Source organism: Cardiocondyla obscurior, linkage group LG18, assembly GCF_019399895.1.
Source record: "Cardiocondyla obscurior isolate alpha-2009 linkage group LG18, Cobs3.1, whole genome shotgun sequence".
Taxonomy (NCBI): domain Eukaryota; kingdom Metazoa; phylum Arthropoda; class Insecta; order Hymenoptera; family Formicidae; genus Cardiocondyla; species Cardiocondyla obscurior.
Genome location: NC_091881.1, coordinates 2164436 through 2183947, shown reverse-complemented (window position 1 = coordinate 2183947; position 19512 = coordinate 2164436). Strand labels below are relative to the sequence as shown.

Below are 19512 nucleotides of genomic sequence, written 5' to 3'. Positions count from 1 at the left end.
CTTACTCGCGTGTACTTATACGTGATAAGATCGATAGGATCGTCTCGCAGATCGTTCGTGGTGCTGCGAACCATATACGAGTAATATATAGGTAGTTGACTGTGCAGTTCGTCGACGTGCCGTATCGCAAAGTGACTGGCAGACAGTAAACAAGCAAGCGACGCAGTGATAACTTGTGAATAGAACTCGCAATTCTGTAAGCATATGTTTTTTATATTATTCTAAGCTCACGGCTAATTAGCGGAGTAAAGAATTTTTTTTTTAATCATTCTCTGTCTGCGTCCAGCGATCGCGACCGTGTGTGGGATGTCCTTCGCCACCGCGGCCGTGGACTGTGTGATCGCCACGGTAATTAACGAGCCACGGCTACTGTAATCGCGGAATACGCGACGTATACGGGCGCTGCCCATCCTGCCTTTTCCGGGCATTGCTAATCTCAAGTGAACGACGCGTGCTGCAAGCATGGGTAAGTTTATCTGGTTAATTTCGACAAAGATTTTCTTCTCGGTTCCTTTTTCGCAACTTGACGTAATTGCGACGCTTCCAATTTGGTTGGAAGCGTCACGACAACGGTATCCAGACGGCTATAAACAGTGGAGATAATTTTGATACAATATGAATTATAATTGATAGTAACAAGCTCGAAAGAAGCTCGTTAAGTACTTAAGAGACAGACGACGTTCGCACGCAACCGAAGGAGTCGTGGATGATAATAAACGCCGTGCGTTAATTATTTCTATTTAAACGCTTGTCCTGGCACATTAACGACACGCTTGTATCTCCGAGTTTACGAATGGACTAGCATAATTAGCGAGTATACTCGGATGTATCGCGCGTTATCTGACTGGATTGTAGATAAGTGATTAGTCACCTTTGTGGCATGGTTTAGTCATTGGCTGAACGCCCAGTTTTCGCCACGCGTTTTTCATTATCGTCATCGGATCGTTTGTTGTTGCTCCTGTAATTGTAGTAAAATGGGGAGGTTGCGCGAGCTACGTCAGGTTAAAGAAAGTATGCCTCTGCGCGGCAACTTGGGGAGTAACGCTAGTTTAGACCGATTTTCTGAACGTAGTTTACACGGTTTAAATTCAAAGGATGGAGATTGCAGTAAGTATTTGAGAATGCCATCATGGTGTAACGATAATGTAAATAATTTTGCGGCAAATACTCTGTTCTTTGTTACAAGAAAGTCTACTGTAATTTACTTCACCGTTTATATTTTTTAAATAACATTTAACATTTATATCTGAATTTTAATTTGCGATGAATTAATCCGATTAACTGCACGAATAAATATATTTTTTTTATAACAAAATGGCAAATATAATGGAATTTTCTTGTTTAGGGAACTTGTGCAATGAGTGCATGGCCAGAGTGCCGTACGCGACTCTCATAGCAACTATCATGTGTTGCCTAGGAGTCGGAATTTTCTGTGGAACAATGTATCGAGGTGCGACACTGTGTGCTCTTATGATGGATCAGGTAAATCGCATAAGCATGATATTTTTTTAATGTGAGAATTCTGTAAATTAAATTAAATCTTATTATGTAATTAATTTAGGTGTTTCACCTGCATCTTGGATGGTTGGAAGCAGTGCAGCTGATATTTGCGTCGGTTGGAGCTTGCATGGCAGCTTTAGGATTCATGATTTTGTGTGTTGGTTGTCTCGCTACTGGTGCGACGAGGCACAAAGTCTACCGTGCATGGAGATCTCGAGTGGGTGGACGTATTTCCTGTGCTGTTGTAAGTATTTAAAATATAAAGTTTTTCATTATTCTTTATTATAAAAAAAAAACAAAAATACTTTGTGGCGATTATGCGCCGTGTTTTTTATCTTAATATAACATATTAATTTTTTTTTTCAGTTTATGACAATTATCTATATCCTACAAATTGGTTGGCTTTTGATCTTTTCATTTCTAATTATTACTACCTTGATATTTACTATATTCTGGAATCTGTGCAGCAAACCGCGTGTCCAGTCTCTTGACGATTGCATTGATTTTACTCAATTCAGTAAGTTTCTATTTGTTAATATGTATGTGAATTAAACTAGAATATTTAAGTCTGTATTTCTTTCTTCTATAAAAGTCATAAGATAAATTTATTACATAATATTTATGTTAAATACTTATTATATCACACAAAAATATAATAAATAAATTTGTGTCATTTCAGATTTTATGTTTCCAAATAACACACGGGTGCAAGATATGCAAGTGTGTGGACCTCAGGAAGTCAAACTATTCTGCAAAGATTTTGTAGAGAAGGCCGAAGTGATGTTCATTTTGGCTACCGCGGCAAGCATGCTCGTGATTTTAAGTTTGATACACTATCTGATGTGCTTATCTGCTAATTATGCACATATTCGAGATCATGAAAAGTTCCAGGAACTGCAAGAATTGCAGTACCTGCAAGACGCGACCGATCCAGACTCTCCTCAGCCGGGAATGGGCACTCTCAGCTCCCATCGCGGTAAAGACAGGTTTTAGGATACAGCCCGCGAGATCTTCACTATGAACCCTTTGTAAGGAACCTATCGTCCACCTGACTTTCCACATAGGTAATCCTTACATTTGATCGGAAATCTCTTCCGAATATCACTTCCTCTTCTCTATGTACCTAAAATTCAGTATTCTGCTCATCGCGGTGTCTGTCGCCGTTGTAGCAGTTTACTGATTCGAGGATCTTGCGGGAACCAACTTTATGCCGTCCATTTTATCTGCGACTGTATAATCGTATGTAAGCATCTATTTTATTTTGTGTAAAAAGAGGTGTTTATCGAAGCACGGGTTGTCGTGAGATTTTCATTTATATTGCGAATTAATCCAAATTGAAGTTATTCGCGGCGTTTTGGCGTAGAGCGTAAGTTGTCCGCTCGCAATTACGTCATTCCATAAACGTATTCGTAGAAAAAGTATTTAAATTCTAGCTTTGTGTGCGTAATTGAAATGCACAAAATTTTAGCGCACAGAGATTTTATTTACTCGAAGTTATTATTTTACTTCACTTCGATCTACGCACACGCACGCTGTATTGTGTGTAAGTATTAAGCAAGTGTTCACGACTTTAGGTCATTTGCCGGTTTAATTTTTCGGTATTAGGGCTAATTATCGGACAATATGTACCACGGACTATGTCTTCAGTACTGAGATTTTTTTTACGAGATTTCTTTTTTATACATGTTTATATACTACGGTCTACTAAGCATATATTTTCGTTACATTACGGACATTTTAAGCATACTGGGAAAATAAGAATAAAATTATAAAAAACGTTAACTATTAACTAGAATATTTTCAAAAGAGCAAGAATTAAAAGAAAAGATCGCGTCTATATCGATTTTGGGTGTTATCAAATCTTTATTGTATGTTTTTCCAGAATGCTTATTAAGAATATTAATGTCGTTTGTGCAATTATAAGAAAGAAGCTCATGTTTCACATTTCGCAGCTTTTTAAATTATATGTTACAGAAAACGTAACATTGTGCATATAGAAGACTTATATCATATATATATAAATTGACTTATTATGAAAAGAGCAATATATTTTTCCGAATAGTAAAAATATTCCTCTATCAAATATTTAAAAAAAGTAATTTTAAAAAATTATACACTCTTCTATGCACGTTACTTGTGCCAAAGTAGAAAGATTTTCACTTTAAATAAAAAAAATCTATGATCTTATATACACGTTACTATTGAAAGGCACAAATAAAAAAAATATATATACATATATACACGTACAATCGCGAAATCAATTCGCCACATATTATTACTTGCTCAAATGATTTGATAATAATTTTCGTAATGTTCGATTACTGGATGAAAAACATCCTACAACTCAAATTAGAAATACGATTTTTTATTCACGATTTAATGATAAAAATAATTACTTTATTACACACATGATGAGTAAAATTTACACATCAAATAATTAAAAAAAATTTATATGCAGCTGCAAAAGGTTGTGTACGATAGAGAAGAATAAATCGGCACGTGGTTCGTATTTTTTGTTTTTAAGGGAAAAAAATTTGATTTAAGTTACGTTGTAAAAACTACGTGCCACATTTTCGTTTGAAAATAATTACGATGTATATTCTATTATATTAACAAATAAAAAAAATATTTCCTTATAAAGTTTTTGTATTAATCAATTAACTAACCTTTGGTGTATCCGTTGTATGTAGTTTTTGTTTTATGTAATGTACAGTAATGGTAGACAAAGTATATACATTCATCATTAATTACATGTTTAATACAGTTCTTCGTTCATCTCCGCGCGTTCAGTCCTCGTCAAATTGGAGATCCAGCTCCAGATCGAGGGCACTGACTTCTTGGAGAGTGTTAATGAACGTATATCGGGAAAAGATCATGTACAACTTTCGAAACCAGACATACTGGGATTTATGTGCAGCCATGGCACTCTGCAAGAAAAAAATTGTATTAGAAAAGAAGCTTAACGTGAAAAAATGTTTTTACTTACTTTGATCGTTTGTTTTTGTTCGTATGTTACTAAATACCAATACGAGGCTGAGAGTAGACTGATGGGTAAATCCAGAAGTTGAATGTACTTCCTGAATATATTAACGGACTCTAATACATATAGCTTACAATCTGGAACACGATTATACTTAAATTATAAAAGCCTGCTATATTTGCGCGTCAGCTAGACTAGCGATACTGACAAGAAGGTACTCTTTTTTCTATGCACAACGCGGCGATAGCAAAATACAAAGAGATATGATTTTTATGCCGGCTCACTCCATATTTGTCAAACGTTACCACAGCATTGATTCTGTACATTTCTACGTATTGTAAGATAATCTCGGCAACTGTGTCTGTTGGCCACTGTACCCCTTGATCATCCGGTAACTCGCTACTCCTGTACATTTATTTATCCAACTATTATACGAAAGATAATATTTTCTATTTTATTATATCTTTATTGCATATTTAACGTTCGAATAAAACTGCCTATTTTTTATTTTACAAAAATTAGACAAACACACCCGAAGTTAAATATGCCGTTAAAATATTAAAAAAAAAAGTGGCTAAAAATTATTATTAAATATTAAATATTACGACTATTAAATCTATTAAATATTACGACTATCAAATCTATTAAATATTACGACTAACCGAGTGAAATAATTGAGATACACGCGAGTGTTTATGAGGGATGTTTTTTAAAATATACTTACATAATGATTGTCACATTAGCCTCAGGGATTCCTAACACTTTTGTACATGCCCACAGCTCATCTATCCTCTTCCTATCCCCACCTGCAAGCACACTGGTGAACATCAATAGACACAGCATTTGTGTGACGTGCTAGCCTGGCTTATTTCCTATCGGTTGCTCCGGATCGTCGATTGCGATCCTGGAAGACAGTGACATGTACCCATGGATAAGCACAGAAGGTAGATCTCGCTGGCCTTGGTACGGACCAGCCAGTAGATCAGCGGTCCGAAGAACATCACCTCGTCGTCCGGATGCGCGGTGACTAGGAGAAGTCGATTAAGTGGGCCTGGCAGCTGCCAGGCGGCATGGCCTACCCGTTTTAGAACCGCGTACAGGAAAACGCAAACACCGAGATAGGCCATAAGGGCGATCAGCAGTTGCCATGAGATCTCGCGTATGTAATAGCACCACCAGCAGATCGCTTCGTTGAACTGTAGACTGAGGTACAGTCGTACGTACTCTAGGTCAGCCATCATCCTGAGAGAATTCTGCGTGCACGATGCACGTTTGTACGCTATCGCGAGCTTCCCATGTCGCTGATAACGCGCGAACTGTTTGCAAGCAAGAACTCAACGTTCCCAAAGAACCAAGCGGGACACAGTGGTCGCAGATTTCAGACGGGCAACATACGCACACTAGGCACAATGCCGTGTCCGTGTGTGCCCGTAGCGCCTGCCTCGGACGCAGAGAGTCGAACTCGGAATCGCGGCTTCCACGCGTAAAGATATAGAGACTCGTCCGTGTGAAGCCAGCGTTTCGGCTGCCGTCGGATAGAAAAAAAGGCCAGAACTATACACTGTCCTACTCTTTCGCGGCGTCGCCGGCAGTTATCTAAGATTCGCTTCACACTAACATCGCCGAGTTATAAGATGAGAGCAGAAATATAAACTTGACAGTAAAATAAAAAGATTTTGTAATGATTTTATAATTAAATACGCGTAATTGCGGAGCGATTAACGACGCGTCCGCACCCACGAGGCTCCGCAATTAGACTGACCGTCAGAGATTTCGGCTCGTAGAAAGAAAGATTTCGATCGTCGATGACGCCTATCACGCGACGCAACTCACGTCGGACGCTCCGTGCGCTTTGCCGGACATAACCTTGTCTTCCCGAAACACTTTTTCGAGGCACGAAAGAACCACAGAGCGACAAGTGGAATGGCACACGAGTGCTTAAAATGATTGTTCGTTCCCGAGTCGTCGACGTCGACACTTATTCGCATACGAGACTTTCAATCAGCGGTCGAAAATACGCGTAATTGCGGAGCGATTAACAACACACCCGCACGCTGAGGCTCCGCGGCTAAACTGACCATTAGAGATTTCGGCGCGTAGAGAGAAAGATTTTGATCGCGAACAAGTATAAATTTATTTAAGATTTTTGCCGATATGTGCATCGGTGAAACGCGCTTTAATGCGCGTAGCTATTATGAGATAACTCAATCTCACGTTTCTAGATTAAAACGAACGCTATCGATCGGATCGTTTATTGTTAATGAGCGGATTAAATTTCTACATATAATTTAATTAGCGGGGTTCGTTTTACACCGCGTATCTGAAAATCACTCGCGCGTGCTGGTCACTAAAGCTCTATTTGACTTTACGATATCGCGGATGAGAAGCGACATGTCTAATTTTTATTCACAATAATCGTCGAAATAATTGAGTGGCTTTTTTGCACGTTATCACTCTCGCTTTCTACGGATTAACTTATTGTAAAACTGCGAACTCTCTTTTTCTTATACCGACAAATGTCTAAATAATTGCCTTTACGAGTATGCTTCGCGGGAAAAAATTGTCCATAGCCGGTTAAATTATTTTCTTTTTTGAATATTAAAACAAACCATGCGCACGCTTTGCATCCGCTATTTTTCAAAAAGTTTGTTGTCAGCGGAATGAACGGCGCCAAAAAAGTGCGCATAACGGTAAAAATAAACGGGTCGCAATACAAAATTTTTCACACTCATTGGACACTCGCGGTATCATCCCCATGCCGACCAATTACAACCCTTCTCTTATCACCTGATAGGTGGGAACGTTTTTTCCCTAGTGCGCCAATTAATTACCCCCCCCAACATAAGTACCGTTATCACGACCGCGCTACCCTCATTTCGCGCCTAAATGTAGTCGGGAACGGATGTGTAAAGGGGGGATAACTGTTCTCTACCGGAGTTCAAGTTTAAGTTCACGGTCACTTCGATGAGTCAGCGCCTTAAGGAGTAATAATTAAATAAAAGTTTCATCGACGATACATCAAGATACATCAAGATACATCAAGATACATCAAGATACATCATATTTTTTTTGTCAAGATCGAGGATTTAACGGAAGCGTCGTGGACTATCCTGCGAGCGATCTAATGCACGATGAAGTATTATGTGAGTGAGTGTGAGTGTGAGTGTGAGCGTACAGTTTTGCGTTTTTGTATATTATACGGGGTGTTGTGTTTAAGTTATTATAAAACAAGGTCGCTTTTCTCGTGATCGGAATATTGTTTCGCGCTCTCGGGTTATAATTCGCGTTTTCAATTTATTTTTTAATTGATCGTTGTACAGCCCGGAGTATTCGTCGGTCCCTCGCGGAGTGTCGTTTTCTGTTTCGTTAGCCGTGACTGATAGTGCGTGCGCTACTGCACGCAATTCGGGAAATTGGCATCTGCTGCTTGAGATTCGCGTTACGCCGGATTGTGCGACGCGTATTTTAGTAGTTTTATAAGTCCTATTCGAACAATTTTTCCTTGTTTTATAATAATTTAAACTAAGTATGAGTGATATTGTAATAAAATGCGCGGTGAATATGAGTCATAGTGTTATGAAGTGCGCGGTGAATATTATGTGAGCGAGTGTGAGTGTGAGCGTACAGTTTTGCGTTTTTGTATATTATACGGGGTGTTGTGTTTAAGTTATTATAAAACAAGGTCGCTTTTCTCGTGATCGGAATATTGTTTCGCGCTCTCGGGTTATAATTCGCGTTTTCAATTTATTTTTTAATTGATCGTTGTACAGCCCGGAGTATTCGTCGGTCCCTCGCGGAGTGTCGTTTTCTGTTTCGTTAGCCGTGACTGATAGTGCGTGCGCTACTGCACGCAATTCGGGAAATTGGCATCTGCTGCTTGAGATTCGCGTTACGCCGGATTGTGTGACGCGTATTTTAGTAGTTTTATAAGTCCTATTCGAACAATTTTTCCTTGTTTTATAATAATTTAAACTAAGTATGAGTGATATTGTAATAAAATGCGCGGTGAATATGAGTCATAGTGTTATGAAGTGCGCGGTGAATATTATGTGAGCGAGTGTGAGTGTGAGCGTACAGTTTTGCGTTTTTGTATATTATACGGGGTGTTGTGTTTAAGTTATTATAAAACAAGGTCGCTTTTCTCGTGATCGGAATATTGTTTCGCGCTCTCGGGTTATAATTCGCGTTTTCAATTTATTTTTTAATTGATCGTTGTACAGCCCGGAGTATTCGTCGGTCCCTCGCGGAGTGTCGTTTTCTGTTTCGTTAGCCGTGACTGATAGTGCGTGCGCTACTGCACGCAATTCGGGAAATTGGCATCTGCTGCTTGAGATTCGCGTTACGCCGGATTGTGCGACGCGTATTTTAGTAGTTTTAAAGTCCTATTCGAACAATTTTTCCTTGTTTTATAATAATTTAAACTAGGTATGAGTGATGTGTAGAATGCATCAAAAATTTTTAACCACACCGGTTGTACTTGCAGAAAATATGAAAAGTATATACAACCGACAGTCCGCAGTCTGTTTAAGTGGGACGGAAAATTTTTGCTGCATTGTACATTAAAAATTTATATTACATTATATCTTGAAAATGTCGTACAATACACAATTCGGTGACTCGGATTTCGTACTATTTAAAATTATTTAAGACTCCGCGATGTTACCGAGAAGCGGATCTGCGATATGTGCCGGCGACGCCACGAAAGAACAGGACAGACAGTGTATAGGTCTGGCCTGTTCTTCTATCCGACGGCAGCCGAAACGCTGGCTTCACACGGACGAGCCTCTCTATCTAAACGCGTGGAAGCCGCGATTCCGAGTTGGTTTCTCTGCGTCCGAGGCATTAGCAGGCGCTACGGGCACACACGGACACGGCATTGTGCCTAGTGTGCGTATGTTGCCCGTCTAAAATCTGCGACCACTGGCGGGACAGCCAACTAAGCAGTTTAAGGTTAGGTTGAGCCGATTAAATGGATAACCGAAATTTGCGCACTTTACACCGGACTTGAATGTTTTTTTTTTTTTTAAACGATTTCTATATGTAATCGTTCGTATTTTGCATGTATCTTGTATTTCCGTGAATATGACTGAAGGACTCTGAACACTTGGAATTTTTGGCATTTTTTTTGTTATATAATATTAAAAAAAAAAAAAAGGCAGGTAATAAGAAGAGAACGTGATGCTGCAAAGAAAAAAATTAAATTAAATATTTAGTGATATCTTTTATATTTTTCGATACGTATATCGATCAACTGCATGAACATTAAAAGAAATCTACACAAGTTGTACAATTTTAAATAATACGTATACATTACTTAAAATAATATACATGTAAAAATGCAAAAAAATGTAATGAATACGTACGATAAGAAGATAATTTCAGAATTATTTAATTTTATGTATAAAGAAGTATTATGTATAAAATTGCAGTTTTGTTAATATTTTTGCTTAATATAATAACGCTTCTGAATATAATATATAGTGTTGCATTATTATGCATTATACATTAAAACAGTGTCCGGAATTAGTGAGTGATCGGCTGCTTGACCGTCGAGCCTCGAGCGGTAGTTGAGGGATAAAAGGCAACTTTGAAATTGGCTCGAAATATATAACTAATTCTGAGCACTGCTGCATTAAACGACAGATAGTTATTGTAACATTATAAATCTGTTGTTATATATGTATTTTCTTTTTTTCTTTTTTTTTTTTGTAAATATGATAAATGTATCTATATTGCAGTAAATAATATACACAATAAATTCTATGAAAATGCACCAGTCGTACATAATGTATAAAAGTATACAGCATGAACGATGATTAATCCCCGGAACAGGAATAAATGTACACTACTAATTTTCATAATCTAATCATAAATTTGTGCACTCAAACAGGACATGATTCTGTAAGAAGTACAGAAAATTGAAGGTACAAATAAATTGGGATCTTCGAATTATTTTTAATTGCATTTAGCACCATTTAAAAAAATGAAATTATTTGATTATCTTTACATTTATAAGTGATAATACTCTTAGAAATTGTTTCGATCGTCTTGTGCTCATTCCATTAAATTTTTTAAACCATACTATGAAATACGGGATTATAACGACAAATTCCGGGACCGTATTCTTGGTATGCTTTTTTTGTGTGACAAACCGTATAGAATTCTGGATCGCTGGCCAGTAATGCACCACCATACCATACGGCGCAACGTTGTTTGTGATGTGATATTACACGAACATCTATTGGTTTTGGCTAAAGCACAAACAGAAATTAATATTTTAATATCAAGTATTACTAGCATGCTAACTTAGCGAGTCAATCGAATATTATCGTGATATTTATTTTACCGTAATGTGGCTACCGCTTAGCGTCTCGCTAAGCTTGAGCCGCGAGTCGACGATTTTTTTAATATCGCGTTGCAATCGTCTACCAAAGTCTTTGAACATAGTGGAGCCACCCGATAAAACAATATTGCTATATAATGGTCTCCTAACATCGATTGGGCAGTTTTGAATCACGTCGTCAACAATTTCATTGAGCGGAGTTGTAAAGTCCGGATTGGAAAACTAAAGTATTTACATATATATAAAAGAAACTGTAAATATAATAATTATGCAAGTTACATGTAAAATTAATTAATTACTTACCTCGGGATGGAAGAATATTTCCGGCCCAAGAAACCTTTCGTATCCGACATCCACCACAAAAGGTTGCTTAGTGATATTGTTAATACCTTCATATTTTTTAATTTTTGTAGGATCGCAATCGTATTTCGCGAATTCCTTCGATATATCTGGACATATATAACAATATTTCTCTTTAATTGACTTAGCTGTTTCTAACGACTGTTCAGGTGGTATCCCAATCTCTCGTTCTCTTAACAGACTTTGTATAAAATAAGTAATATCGCGACCAGCGATTGGAATGTGCTTTATACAACTTCCTATAACAAAACCTTCTGCCTGTAAAAATAAAATATAGATATAAAATGTGAAACAAGAAAATATCTGATTTTTTTACGTACTACTGGAATCACGTGAGTTACACCATCCCCGCTATCAACAACAACGCCTGTTAAAGTACGATCTTCTACGTTCTTAGCTGTCCAGGATGCTGCTAAGGCGAGAACGGCTTGCACAGCTATGTAAAGTCCTGGCACATTAAATGACTCAAACATAATTTCCGCGGTATACTCCCGATTTTCTGGAGTATTCAAAGGCGGCTCGGTTAAAAGGAAATAATGATCTTCAGGTTCTGACCTGAGGTATTTAAAAATGCATTGCTGTAAAAATTTTTCCATCAAGTCCCAATCTTCCACCAAACCATGCCTCACTGGATACTGCAAGTTAAAGATCGAAATATATCGAAGTTATTACAGAAACGAAAAAAAACGGATATGTTTTAAGTAAGAAAACTTGGGAATAAGTACTTTAACCGAATATCCAGTGGCTTCAAAAGCCTCATCGCCGATGTAGGCGTCCAAATCTTCCACACCTTTTGTAATTCTCCTAGCATTATTGTCGCCAACTTTAGCGGTTTCCTTGATAGCAATAGCTGACGGTATAGTCAGCTGGGGTTCCTTATTGCCAGCAAATCCCAATTTCGTGTATCTGCGAGATAACAAAAAAAAAACGATAAAAAAAAACTATTAGATAATTACGAGTTCTTAAGCGTCTCAAGATCGCGCGTGGGCGGCAAGTATATTTAAATTTATCGGTACAACTTGGCGTAAAAAAAAAAAAATAATTTTTTTTACAATATAAATGAATCATTGCGAGGAGGGGCGTGAAAGAATAACACGGCTCGTTGTGGGTTCGACTGAAGTGATGACAGATCGGTCCGGTGTTTAACCTAAAATTCACCCTTATAAAAATCGATTGGTCATTCCGGGGTTCACGCTTACCCTGTGCCCACATCGATGACGCACGCGGGGAGACGTCCAAGCATGATTCCGGCACCACTGATAGTTTTTACCTCGACAAAGCACACCCGCGCCGATGACGGTCGCGGCTAACCACATGCACATACACACGCTAAACCGCCGCGAAACGATACCACGCCTCTCGCTTGCTGGAGTCCATAGCACCATTAGACATGGAGCTGAAGGAGGGAACGCCAGAAGGGGAAGAGGGTTCAGTCTTCAACCATCTTGGCCGGTTCTTAACAGTGTGCTGCTATCTATTACCATTTAAATGTATTACACATCGCACGAAAAATAAGAAAATTCCAAATTACACATGTGACTAAATAAGCGTCGAATATTTTTTAGGTAGATTTAGTTGAAAATTATCACATTTAAATATAATCAATAATAAAAATCTTGTTCATAAACAATGCACACGAAACAGAAATATAATCATATGTTTATTCATAACAATATTAGAAGTCTTATGTTCATTTTCATTAAAATATATATGTATATATATATATGCGTATATATTACACATATATGTATATTTTATAATATATCGATTTTATAAGGTAATCGTACTGTTAAACAAATGTTTGACTATTCACATTATACATCTTTCCTATCAAATTATATATATATATATATAATTTTTAAATAATGTCTGTCACAAATCATATACATATATTAAAGGCAAAAATATTATAAAGTTAAAAAAGAACTGGAAAACGGATCTGAATAAATCCTTTTCATTTAACTGAAATTTCAATACCAGAAAATTAAGGCTCACATGATCGATGTAAAAAAAAAAAAACTATTTTTTTTACTAAAATAAAAATTTGACAACTAAAAGGTATTTTTCAACTTTCAACAATTTTTACCAGATTTTAAATGTAAATTAAATTGTTATTAATTTAGTAACTTTATCTTCATTAAGAAAATACGATCACAATATTCGTTTTCTTCGAATAAAAAGAAAAAAAAAAAAAAAAAAAAAATAAGTTTTTCATGTACATCTTGTATTTCATATAAATCCTGATAATTTAGCAATTTGAGTTCTTTTAATTGGAAGCTGTGGCTGTTGCGGTCGGAGCAGGAGTAGACGTTGATGTAGATTCTTCTGTTACAATACGTCGATTTTTCTTTATCCTTTTCCATTCGCCATTTGTATAATTCATTTGGAAATGAGTTTCGACCAACATCGGAACAGTTGTTCCGTCTGATTGCGTTACTTCTTCTATATTCTCCGAAAGCATCACAGTAACTATATTTCCCAATTTTGGACAAGGATTATCTGCAAGCGAAGCAATTTATAATATTGCTTGAACATAATTTATAAAAAAAAAAAAAAATAATAAAAATAGACGTACCCCTAGAACCAGCCATAAAACCTAAAATAAGAGCCTTTTCTGGACGCGTTACTTTATTTGCGGTTCTAAACATTTCTTGCGCTTCCAACATTTGTTCTCGCTATAATCCGATAATAAATAATGAGAATCTTGTATTTATAATAATACTACACAATTGAATTAAATTCTGCGTATAATTACCGTAAGAGATAGGCCTTTTCTTGGATTAGCCGCTGCATTAGGTTGAGTAGTGGTCTGTATACGAATTTGTGTAACTGTCTGAGCCGGTCTGACTGTTTGCACAGCGACTGGCGCACTTTCTACAGGTGGTATCACCGCTGGTGTAGTTGCAGTTAGCACAGTAGCAGGCGTTGTAGTGGTAGTAGTTAATGTAGTAGCTATTTAACACAAAATGCTTAATTAAAATCTAAACAAAACGATGTGGCCTTTAATAACTGCAACATTAATCTTACATGTTTGTTGCGTAGTCGTAACTGAAATGCTGCTTGGTGTGCTAGGCGCAGTATAAGATTGCACTGTAACTGCCACAGTTGGTGTAACTGGTGTAGCAGGCGGATTTATCGAGGCCAATCCTTGAGCGTACTCCGGAGTCGTCGGAGTCTCTGCAACGGGAGAGGCTGCCGATGCAGCGGCGGCCGCAGCAGCCGCTTGCGCTTCCGCGACTTTCTTTTGCTGCTCTTCCATCTCCTGCATCTTTTTCCTCTTTTTCGCTTGTGCATATCCGAGAGGCTGCTCATTAATGTCTAATAATTTAATACCACCATCTTTTCGAATTCTACTGCTGATCGAAGTTCTATTAGACATAGGAGTATTTGTAAGCGATGGCGATCGAAAACCACTCGTTGGAACTCGACTTGGAATTCCTTTCAGAGGTGCTGAAAAGTATAAGTAAATGTCATACAGTATATTTTGAATCTAACATAAAAAAAAAATATATATAATGCATTTACAAATCTATACTTACTTGTGTCAGTCATTTTTCTTGGCATTCCTCTGCTTCTCACTGGTACAGTGGGAGCTGCACTCTTCTTAAGATTACTAGCAGCATCAGTGCTTTTCTGAAGCAATTCTGCTCTCAAGGCTGCACTTTTTGGTTTTCTTTTGAGTGTAAAGTGTTTAACAGGGTTGGGTTGTGAACCTACCACTGAAGTTAATGCAGTCTTGTTGAGATAATGACATTCTAAAGGTAGCATAGCAGGGTCATTCTGCTTCTTTAAAAGTTTCCTCAGATCATTAACTAAATCACCAAAAATTGGTCTATGTTCATCCAGATCAGTGATGTCTGTATTTAAAGAACCAGTTGATGGAAAGGTCTTCATCGCTTCGGATAACATTGATACCCACAACTCACTGTCCACAGATGCAACCTCAATAATTTCTTCCAATTCCACATGCCACTGACATAAATTAAAAAAATTTGAATCAAATAAGTTTAAAAGGAATAAATATCTAGATTAATTTACTGCATGATTTACTTTCTATTAACATATTTAGAAAATTACGATTTATACGAATATTACAATTTTTCTAACGCAACGAGTAAGATAATCAATCAAAGGGTTTCTGTAAATGCTAATACTACATAGTTTTTATACTAATCATGTCAAAAACATTGTATAAAAATAAAGCATTTAGTAGATACACATAAATCACAAGTATTACATGGGGAAATATAAATTAGATATTGATTTCACTCTCGCAGGGAGCAAATTGCAACTCAAGGAAAAGAAATACTCATTGAAAAGCCACGAGAACATTAAGATAAGAGTGCTTACCTCTTCAACATTGCGCCTAGGTATGTGGAAGAACGACAAGAGTAACTTAAGCTTGACCTGCGTTTGCAGGTCGGGAAAACAATCTTTGATGTTTCGTAAAACCTCAGCATTAAGTTGCGAACAAATCGAGCTGCCAGTCCAGCTATCGTTTGATGTGCCGAGCTTATTATGCAGCCACAACGATGTATCACTGTCCCTCACATTCGCCATATTGGAGTCGTTTGCTTCCGGCGCGTGCCGTACCTTGCCGTAGCGCGCCACATGCGGTTCCCGCCACGACGCAATTCAATGCGTGCGCATCCTAAGAGCCACGTTTACACGAGACGATCAGGAGTCTAAAATTATCCTAAAAGCGGCGCCGATAACAATTAGTCTCAGATTTAAAATTACAATATATACAAATACAAAATTCTGATATAATACATCACAAAAAATAATTAAATTATTTTTTTTTTCAAATTAATACTTAACATTAGGGTGCATTATAGAACGCACGCGCTAAAAATCTATAGGATACGTAACGTAAACTATTCACCTTTCAGTAGTTTCAGTGCCGCCAGCGAATTTCGAAGAAATCATATTTTCACTATACGAGATAGAAGAGATTTGATGTGGTCCAAGCCGACGGTCCAGTCCATTTAGTTGCAAAACTGAACCACGTTGAACGGTAAGACCAAGGATCTAAAAACCGGCGATCAAAGGATCGCATTAATCGCTATCGATCGCAGTCTGCGTTTATCTGCGATTCATGCCTTGGTTTGCGATCGAGCCGAAGACGACGAATATGCTGGGTACGAACGTTTGTTCGGACTCGCAGGAGTCCGCATTAATGGATGACGAGACTTACAAGGACATCGAAAAGACTTTGTGAGTGAACTTCTTACTTGGCGTCATCCGCTTATTTCACTGGCATGCAGGTAACGTCGTTTCTCACAATTATTTTTTTGTTCGATCCAGCGGAGGCGTTCTGCCGTTGGACGTAACCAAACTTGAGATCCCGGTAGAGGAGAATCCTGACCATCTTAATTCCACTAGTAGCAACGTGGATAATATTTTGAAAAGACACTACAAAGAAGAAGAAGAAGATGACAACCATTATTATATCAACTTATGCAAAGACTTTATGATCTCTCCATTTAATTTATGCTTTACTTTTGGGGATGGTAGTGGTCAAGACTGGGTGGTAAGTAAACCTTTTGTACAACTAAAACAATGCTTTTAATCTAAAATTTATGAAATAATTATATAGAGACGTTATTTTAAACTTTATTGTTATTTTTTCAATTTTTTTTTTTATACTAGCCTGTGAACAACTATTGAATGATATATACCTACTTGCAGATAAATTCTGCCTCTTGATAATAAAATGCCATCAGTTTTTAATCCTGGCTATTACATTTTTTCTAAATATCATCTCGTTCATGATACTGTGAGACGATAATAGAAAGATGAAAGTAAGAATTCGCCTGGAAATGTTTTAGTGTTTAATTTGTAGTTGTATTTAATCACTGTAAATCTGTTTGCTGTTTCTGCACTGGGCTGCACTAGAATTGTAAAAGTAGAACTGAGATAGTGCAAACAAGAACTAGCAGTACAGACAGGAATAAAAAGATGCTGTAGGTTTTTACCAGTTCTGAAACAGAAAGTACTTTAGTATTCACTTTTTGAACTAATATATTTAGTGTAGGAACAGCAAACAGATTTTATCTAAATATAAATCTGCTTAAACTTGAAATAAATTTTCAAATGAGAAATTATTAAATTAATTTGTTTTTAACAGAATTATGTTTAAGCAGATTTTATATGTTGCACATACAAGCTTTCTATGTACTACAGATAGAAGATTAGTAAATGTATCAAGTATGCATGACAATTATTTTTTAACAACGATATAAACTAACTTCTTTTTTGTAAATTATTGTTTTACAATTTTCTTGTATATTTAATTTTGTAAAAATAATTTTATACAGTACCGTAAAAAATTTATTTTTTTGCATACAGTATTCCGAGACATCGAAGAAAATGTATATCAAAATGGAAAAGGTACTACCTTTGCGATTTACCTGGGAACCGTCTACAACCGGGTTATTCTTACGTACAGAGTTAGCCTTTTTGATGGATGAACACAAATCCGAGCCGGTAAGAAGATGCTACAATCATATGGCAATGACAAATTGTGTTAATCAAACTATGATACCAGATAAAATTAAACATGTAGTCCACTGTGTTAATCATCCCGAGAGTCTCTATGACGAAAAAAATGAACATTTATCTATTTTAACACCACTTTATGCAGCTGAGGCTGGTGCTCAATATTTTCCAATGTGTCTTAAGTTCTTTTGTAAAAACAGCTGCCAATCTGGTATGAATCGTAGAGCAACAGAATTAATATTCACTTTGGAAGACCAAAGTAAAAACACTTTAACTCGTTGCACGTTGCCAATTAGAATATGTAGTTGCCCGAAACGAGATAAATCAAAAGATGAGACAGAATGTACAGAACCTGTGAAACGACGTATGTTAACATCGAATATGTCATCCGCCGATAAACACGTTTATAAAGTCGAGCTAAATGTCGTCGGTAAAGAGAATTATTTAGCAGTTTATAAATATGCGTATGATATAATGGCTGGTCAAGCAGCAAAAACTGGACAGCACGAATTTTATAAGCCGTATTTGGACGACATCTTAAACAAAACACCTTAATGTTGCACACAATTTTAAGTTTTAATCATTTTTTTACACTATATTTTTTTACTCGATAAAAAGTAGACTATAAGTTTTTATCACATATTTTTTGTTTTTATTAAGTTTTATAAAATAGTTTTTTTTTTCATTTTCTATCTAATCATGAGCAAATGCATGCTATGTGATTTATTATATTCAATATTAGTAGTCAGTATTTACTGACGCATTACTTGAATATGATATATTAATTCTAAGTTAATTCAATTAAAGTAATATTTAAGTTATTTGATCCGATATCGATCAATAAAACATGAAATGTATTTTTAAAATACCTCTTTTTGTAGTTTTACTAATTTTTATCAACATTAATGTTGATAAAAATTAAGTAATTACTTAATTTTTCAAGAACTTAATATTAACGTTATGACAATTCATAAAATTAAGTACATTACACATAATGTTATTCGTTAACATACATTCGCGAGTTAAAACTTTTTAATATTTGTGAATCATAGACAATATTTATATTTTTTTAAGGTAATTTTTTATTAATGCGGCATGTCACCTGTATAATTACATAATAATAAATATTTTTTTACTACATTTATAATAGGTTTTATAATTTTTATTCTTTTAATATACATTTTACGTTAGTCGGAAAATCTATCGTGTGCTCTATATTCTGATATTTGTATTTTAATGATTTATTTCCGACTGTAATGCATTTGGCAATGGAGCAATATATTGAGAAAATAATGTTACAGTATTGTTCGACGTATGTCATTATAATTATTTTACCTGTTATAGCAGCTAGAAGCTGATGAAACGTACTATTAAGCTGTTATCCTTACCTTCTTGCTACACTCCGCAAAGACGAAGAACATAAAAGTTCACTGGCAACAAGTCCTTTTTTTTTTTTTTTTTTCGTCGTATCTAACGCAGCAAATCTTCCCTCTCAAGAATATCCGCAGCGTGTCATCAGTTCAGAATTCTGTAAAAATAATGTTCTCGCATTAATAACGATGCACAGGTAATATATTATTAGAGTGCGTTAAATTTTTATATAACGTAAGAATAGGCCAATAAGATCGTGTATTATATAATAAGAAAAAAAATATAATAAAAAAAAAAATAAAAAAAAAAAAAACTTTTAGCAACAATATTTAAAGAATAGAATAGAATACTTTTAATAACTCGACTTTGATATACCTAAGAAAATTGCTCCTAGGAAAATAATATGTATATATGTTGTCTGTGGAGAAAGATATTTTTTTTTTCCTTTTTCTCCGTT

General features: G+C 36.2%; 5 protein-coding genes across 6 annotated transcripts; 2 read left to right on the top strand and 3 right to left on the bottom strand.

The window, feature by feature from the left end:
- The first annotated feature begins 54 nt into the window (after nucleotides 1–54).
- On the top strand, nucleotides 55–4140 carry M6 (neuronal membrane glycoprotein M6). 2 transcript variants are annotated; one of them, XM_070668628.1, is made up of 6 exons: nucleotides 55–196; nucleotides 287–466; nucleotides 1346–1482; nucleotides 1562–1744; nucleotides 1867–2017; nucleotides 2180–4140. In XM_070668628.1, exons 2-6 carry the CDS (start codon nucleotides 463–465, stop codon nucleotides 2491–2493), a joined length of 789 nt encoding a protein of 262 aa, XP_070524729.1. In that variant the 5' UTR covers nucleotides 55–196; nucleotides 287–462; the 3' UTR covers nucleotides 2494–4140. The 2 variants fall into 2 exon arrangements, with proteins under 2 accessions (XP_070524729.1, XP_070524728.1); XM_070668627.1 differs by lacking the exons at nucleotides 55–196; nucleotides 287–466 and adding an exon at nucleotides 890–1107.
- A 36-nt stretch (nucleotides 4141–4176) lies between these two features.
- Nucleotides 4177–6175, bottom strand: Pig-l (phosphatidylinositol glycan anchor biosynthesis class L). Its single transcript, XM_070668629.1, has 5 exons — nucleotides 5406–6175; nucleotides 5205–5286; nucleotides 4689–4885; nucleotides 4487–4617; nucleotides 4177–4427 (listed from the first exon to the last, which is right to left on the bottom strand). The coding sequence occupies exons 1-5, from the start codon at nucleotides 5719–5721 to the stop codon at nucleotides 4287–4289; spliced, it is 867 nt and encodes a 288-aa protein (XP_070524730.1). The 5' UTR covers nucleotides 5722–6175; the 3' UTR covers nucleotides 4177–4286.
- Nucleotides 6176–9686: 3511 nt separating this feature from the next.
- Arp3 (Actin-related protein 3) lies at nucleotides 9687–12562 on the bottom strand. Its single transcript, XM_070669015.1, has 6 exons — nucleotides 12383–12562; nucleotides 11909–12089; nucleotides 11504–11818; nucleotides 11127–11441; nucleotides 10827–11045; nucleotides 9687–10731 (listed from the first exon to the last, which is right to left on the bottom strand). The coding sequence occupies exons 1-6, from the start codon at nucleotides 12424–12426 to the stop codon at nucleotides 10552–10554; spliced, it is 1254 nt and encodes a 417-aa protein (XP_070525116.1). The 5' UTR covers nucleotides 12427–12562; the 3' UTR covers nucleotides 9687–10551.
- Nucleotides 12563–13393: 831 nt separating this feature from the next.
- Nucleotides 13394–16170, bottom strand: Nelf-a (Negative elongation factor A). Its single transcript, XM_070669014.1, has 7 exons — nucleotides 16069–16170; nucleotides 15534–15879; nucleotides 14723–15155; nucleotides 14211–14633; nucleotides 13939–14135; nucleotides 13759–13858; nucleotides 13394–13682 (listed from the first exon to the last, which is right to left on the bottom strand). The coding sequence occupies exons 2-7, from the start codon at nucleotides 15741–15743 to the stop codon at nucleotides 13450–13452; spliced, it is 1596 nt and encodes a 531-aa protein (XP_070525115.1). The 5' UTR covers nucleotides 15744–15879; nucleotides 16069–16170; the 3' UTR covers nucleotides 13394–13449.
- A 93-nt stretch (nucleotides 16171–16263) lies between these two features.
- Nucleotides 16264–18239, top strand: P53 (p53). The gene is made up of 3 exons (XM_070669018.1): nucleotides 16264–16400; nucleotides 16491–16716; nucleotides 17535–18239. The coding sequence occupies exons 1-3, from the start codon at nucleotides 16282–16284 to the stop codon at nucleotides 18237–18239; spliced, it is 1050 nt and encodes a 349-aa protein (XP_070525119.1). The 5' UTR covers nucleotides 16264–16281.
- The last annotated feature ends 1273 nt before the right edge of the window (nucleotides 18240–19512 follow it).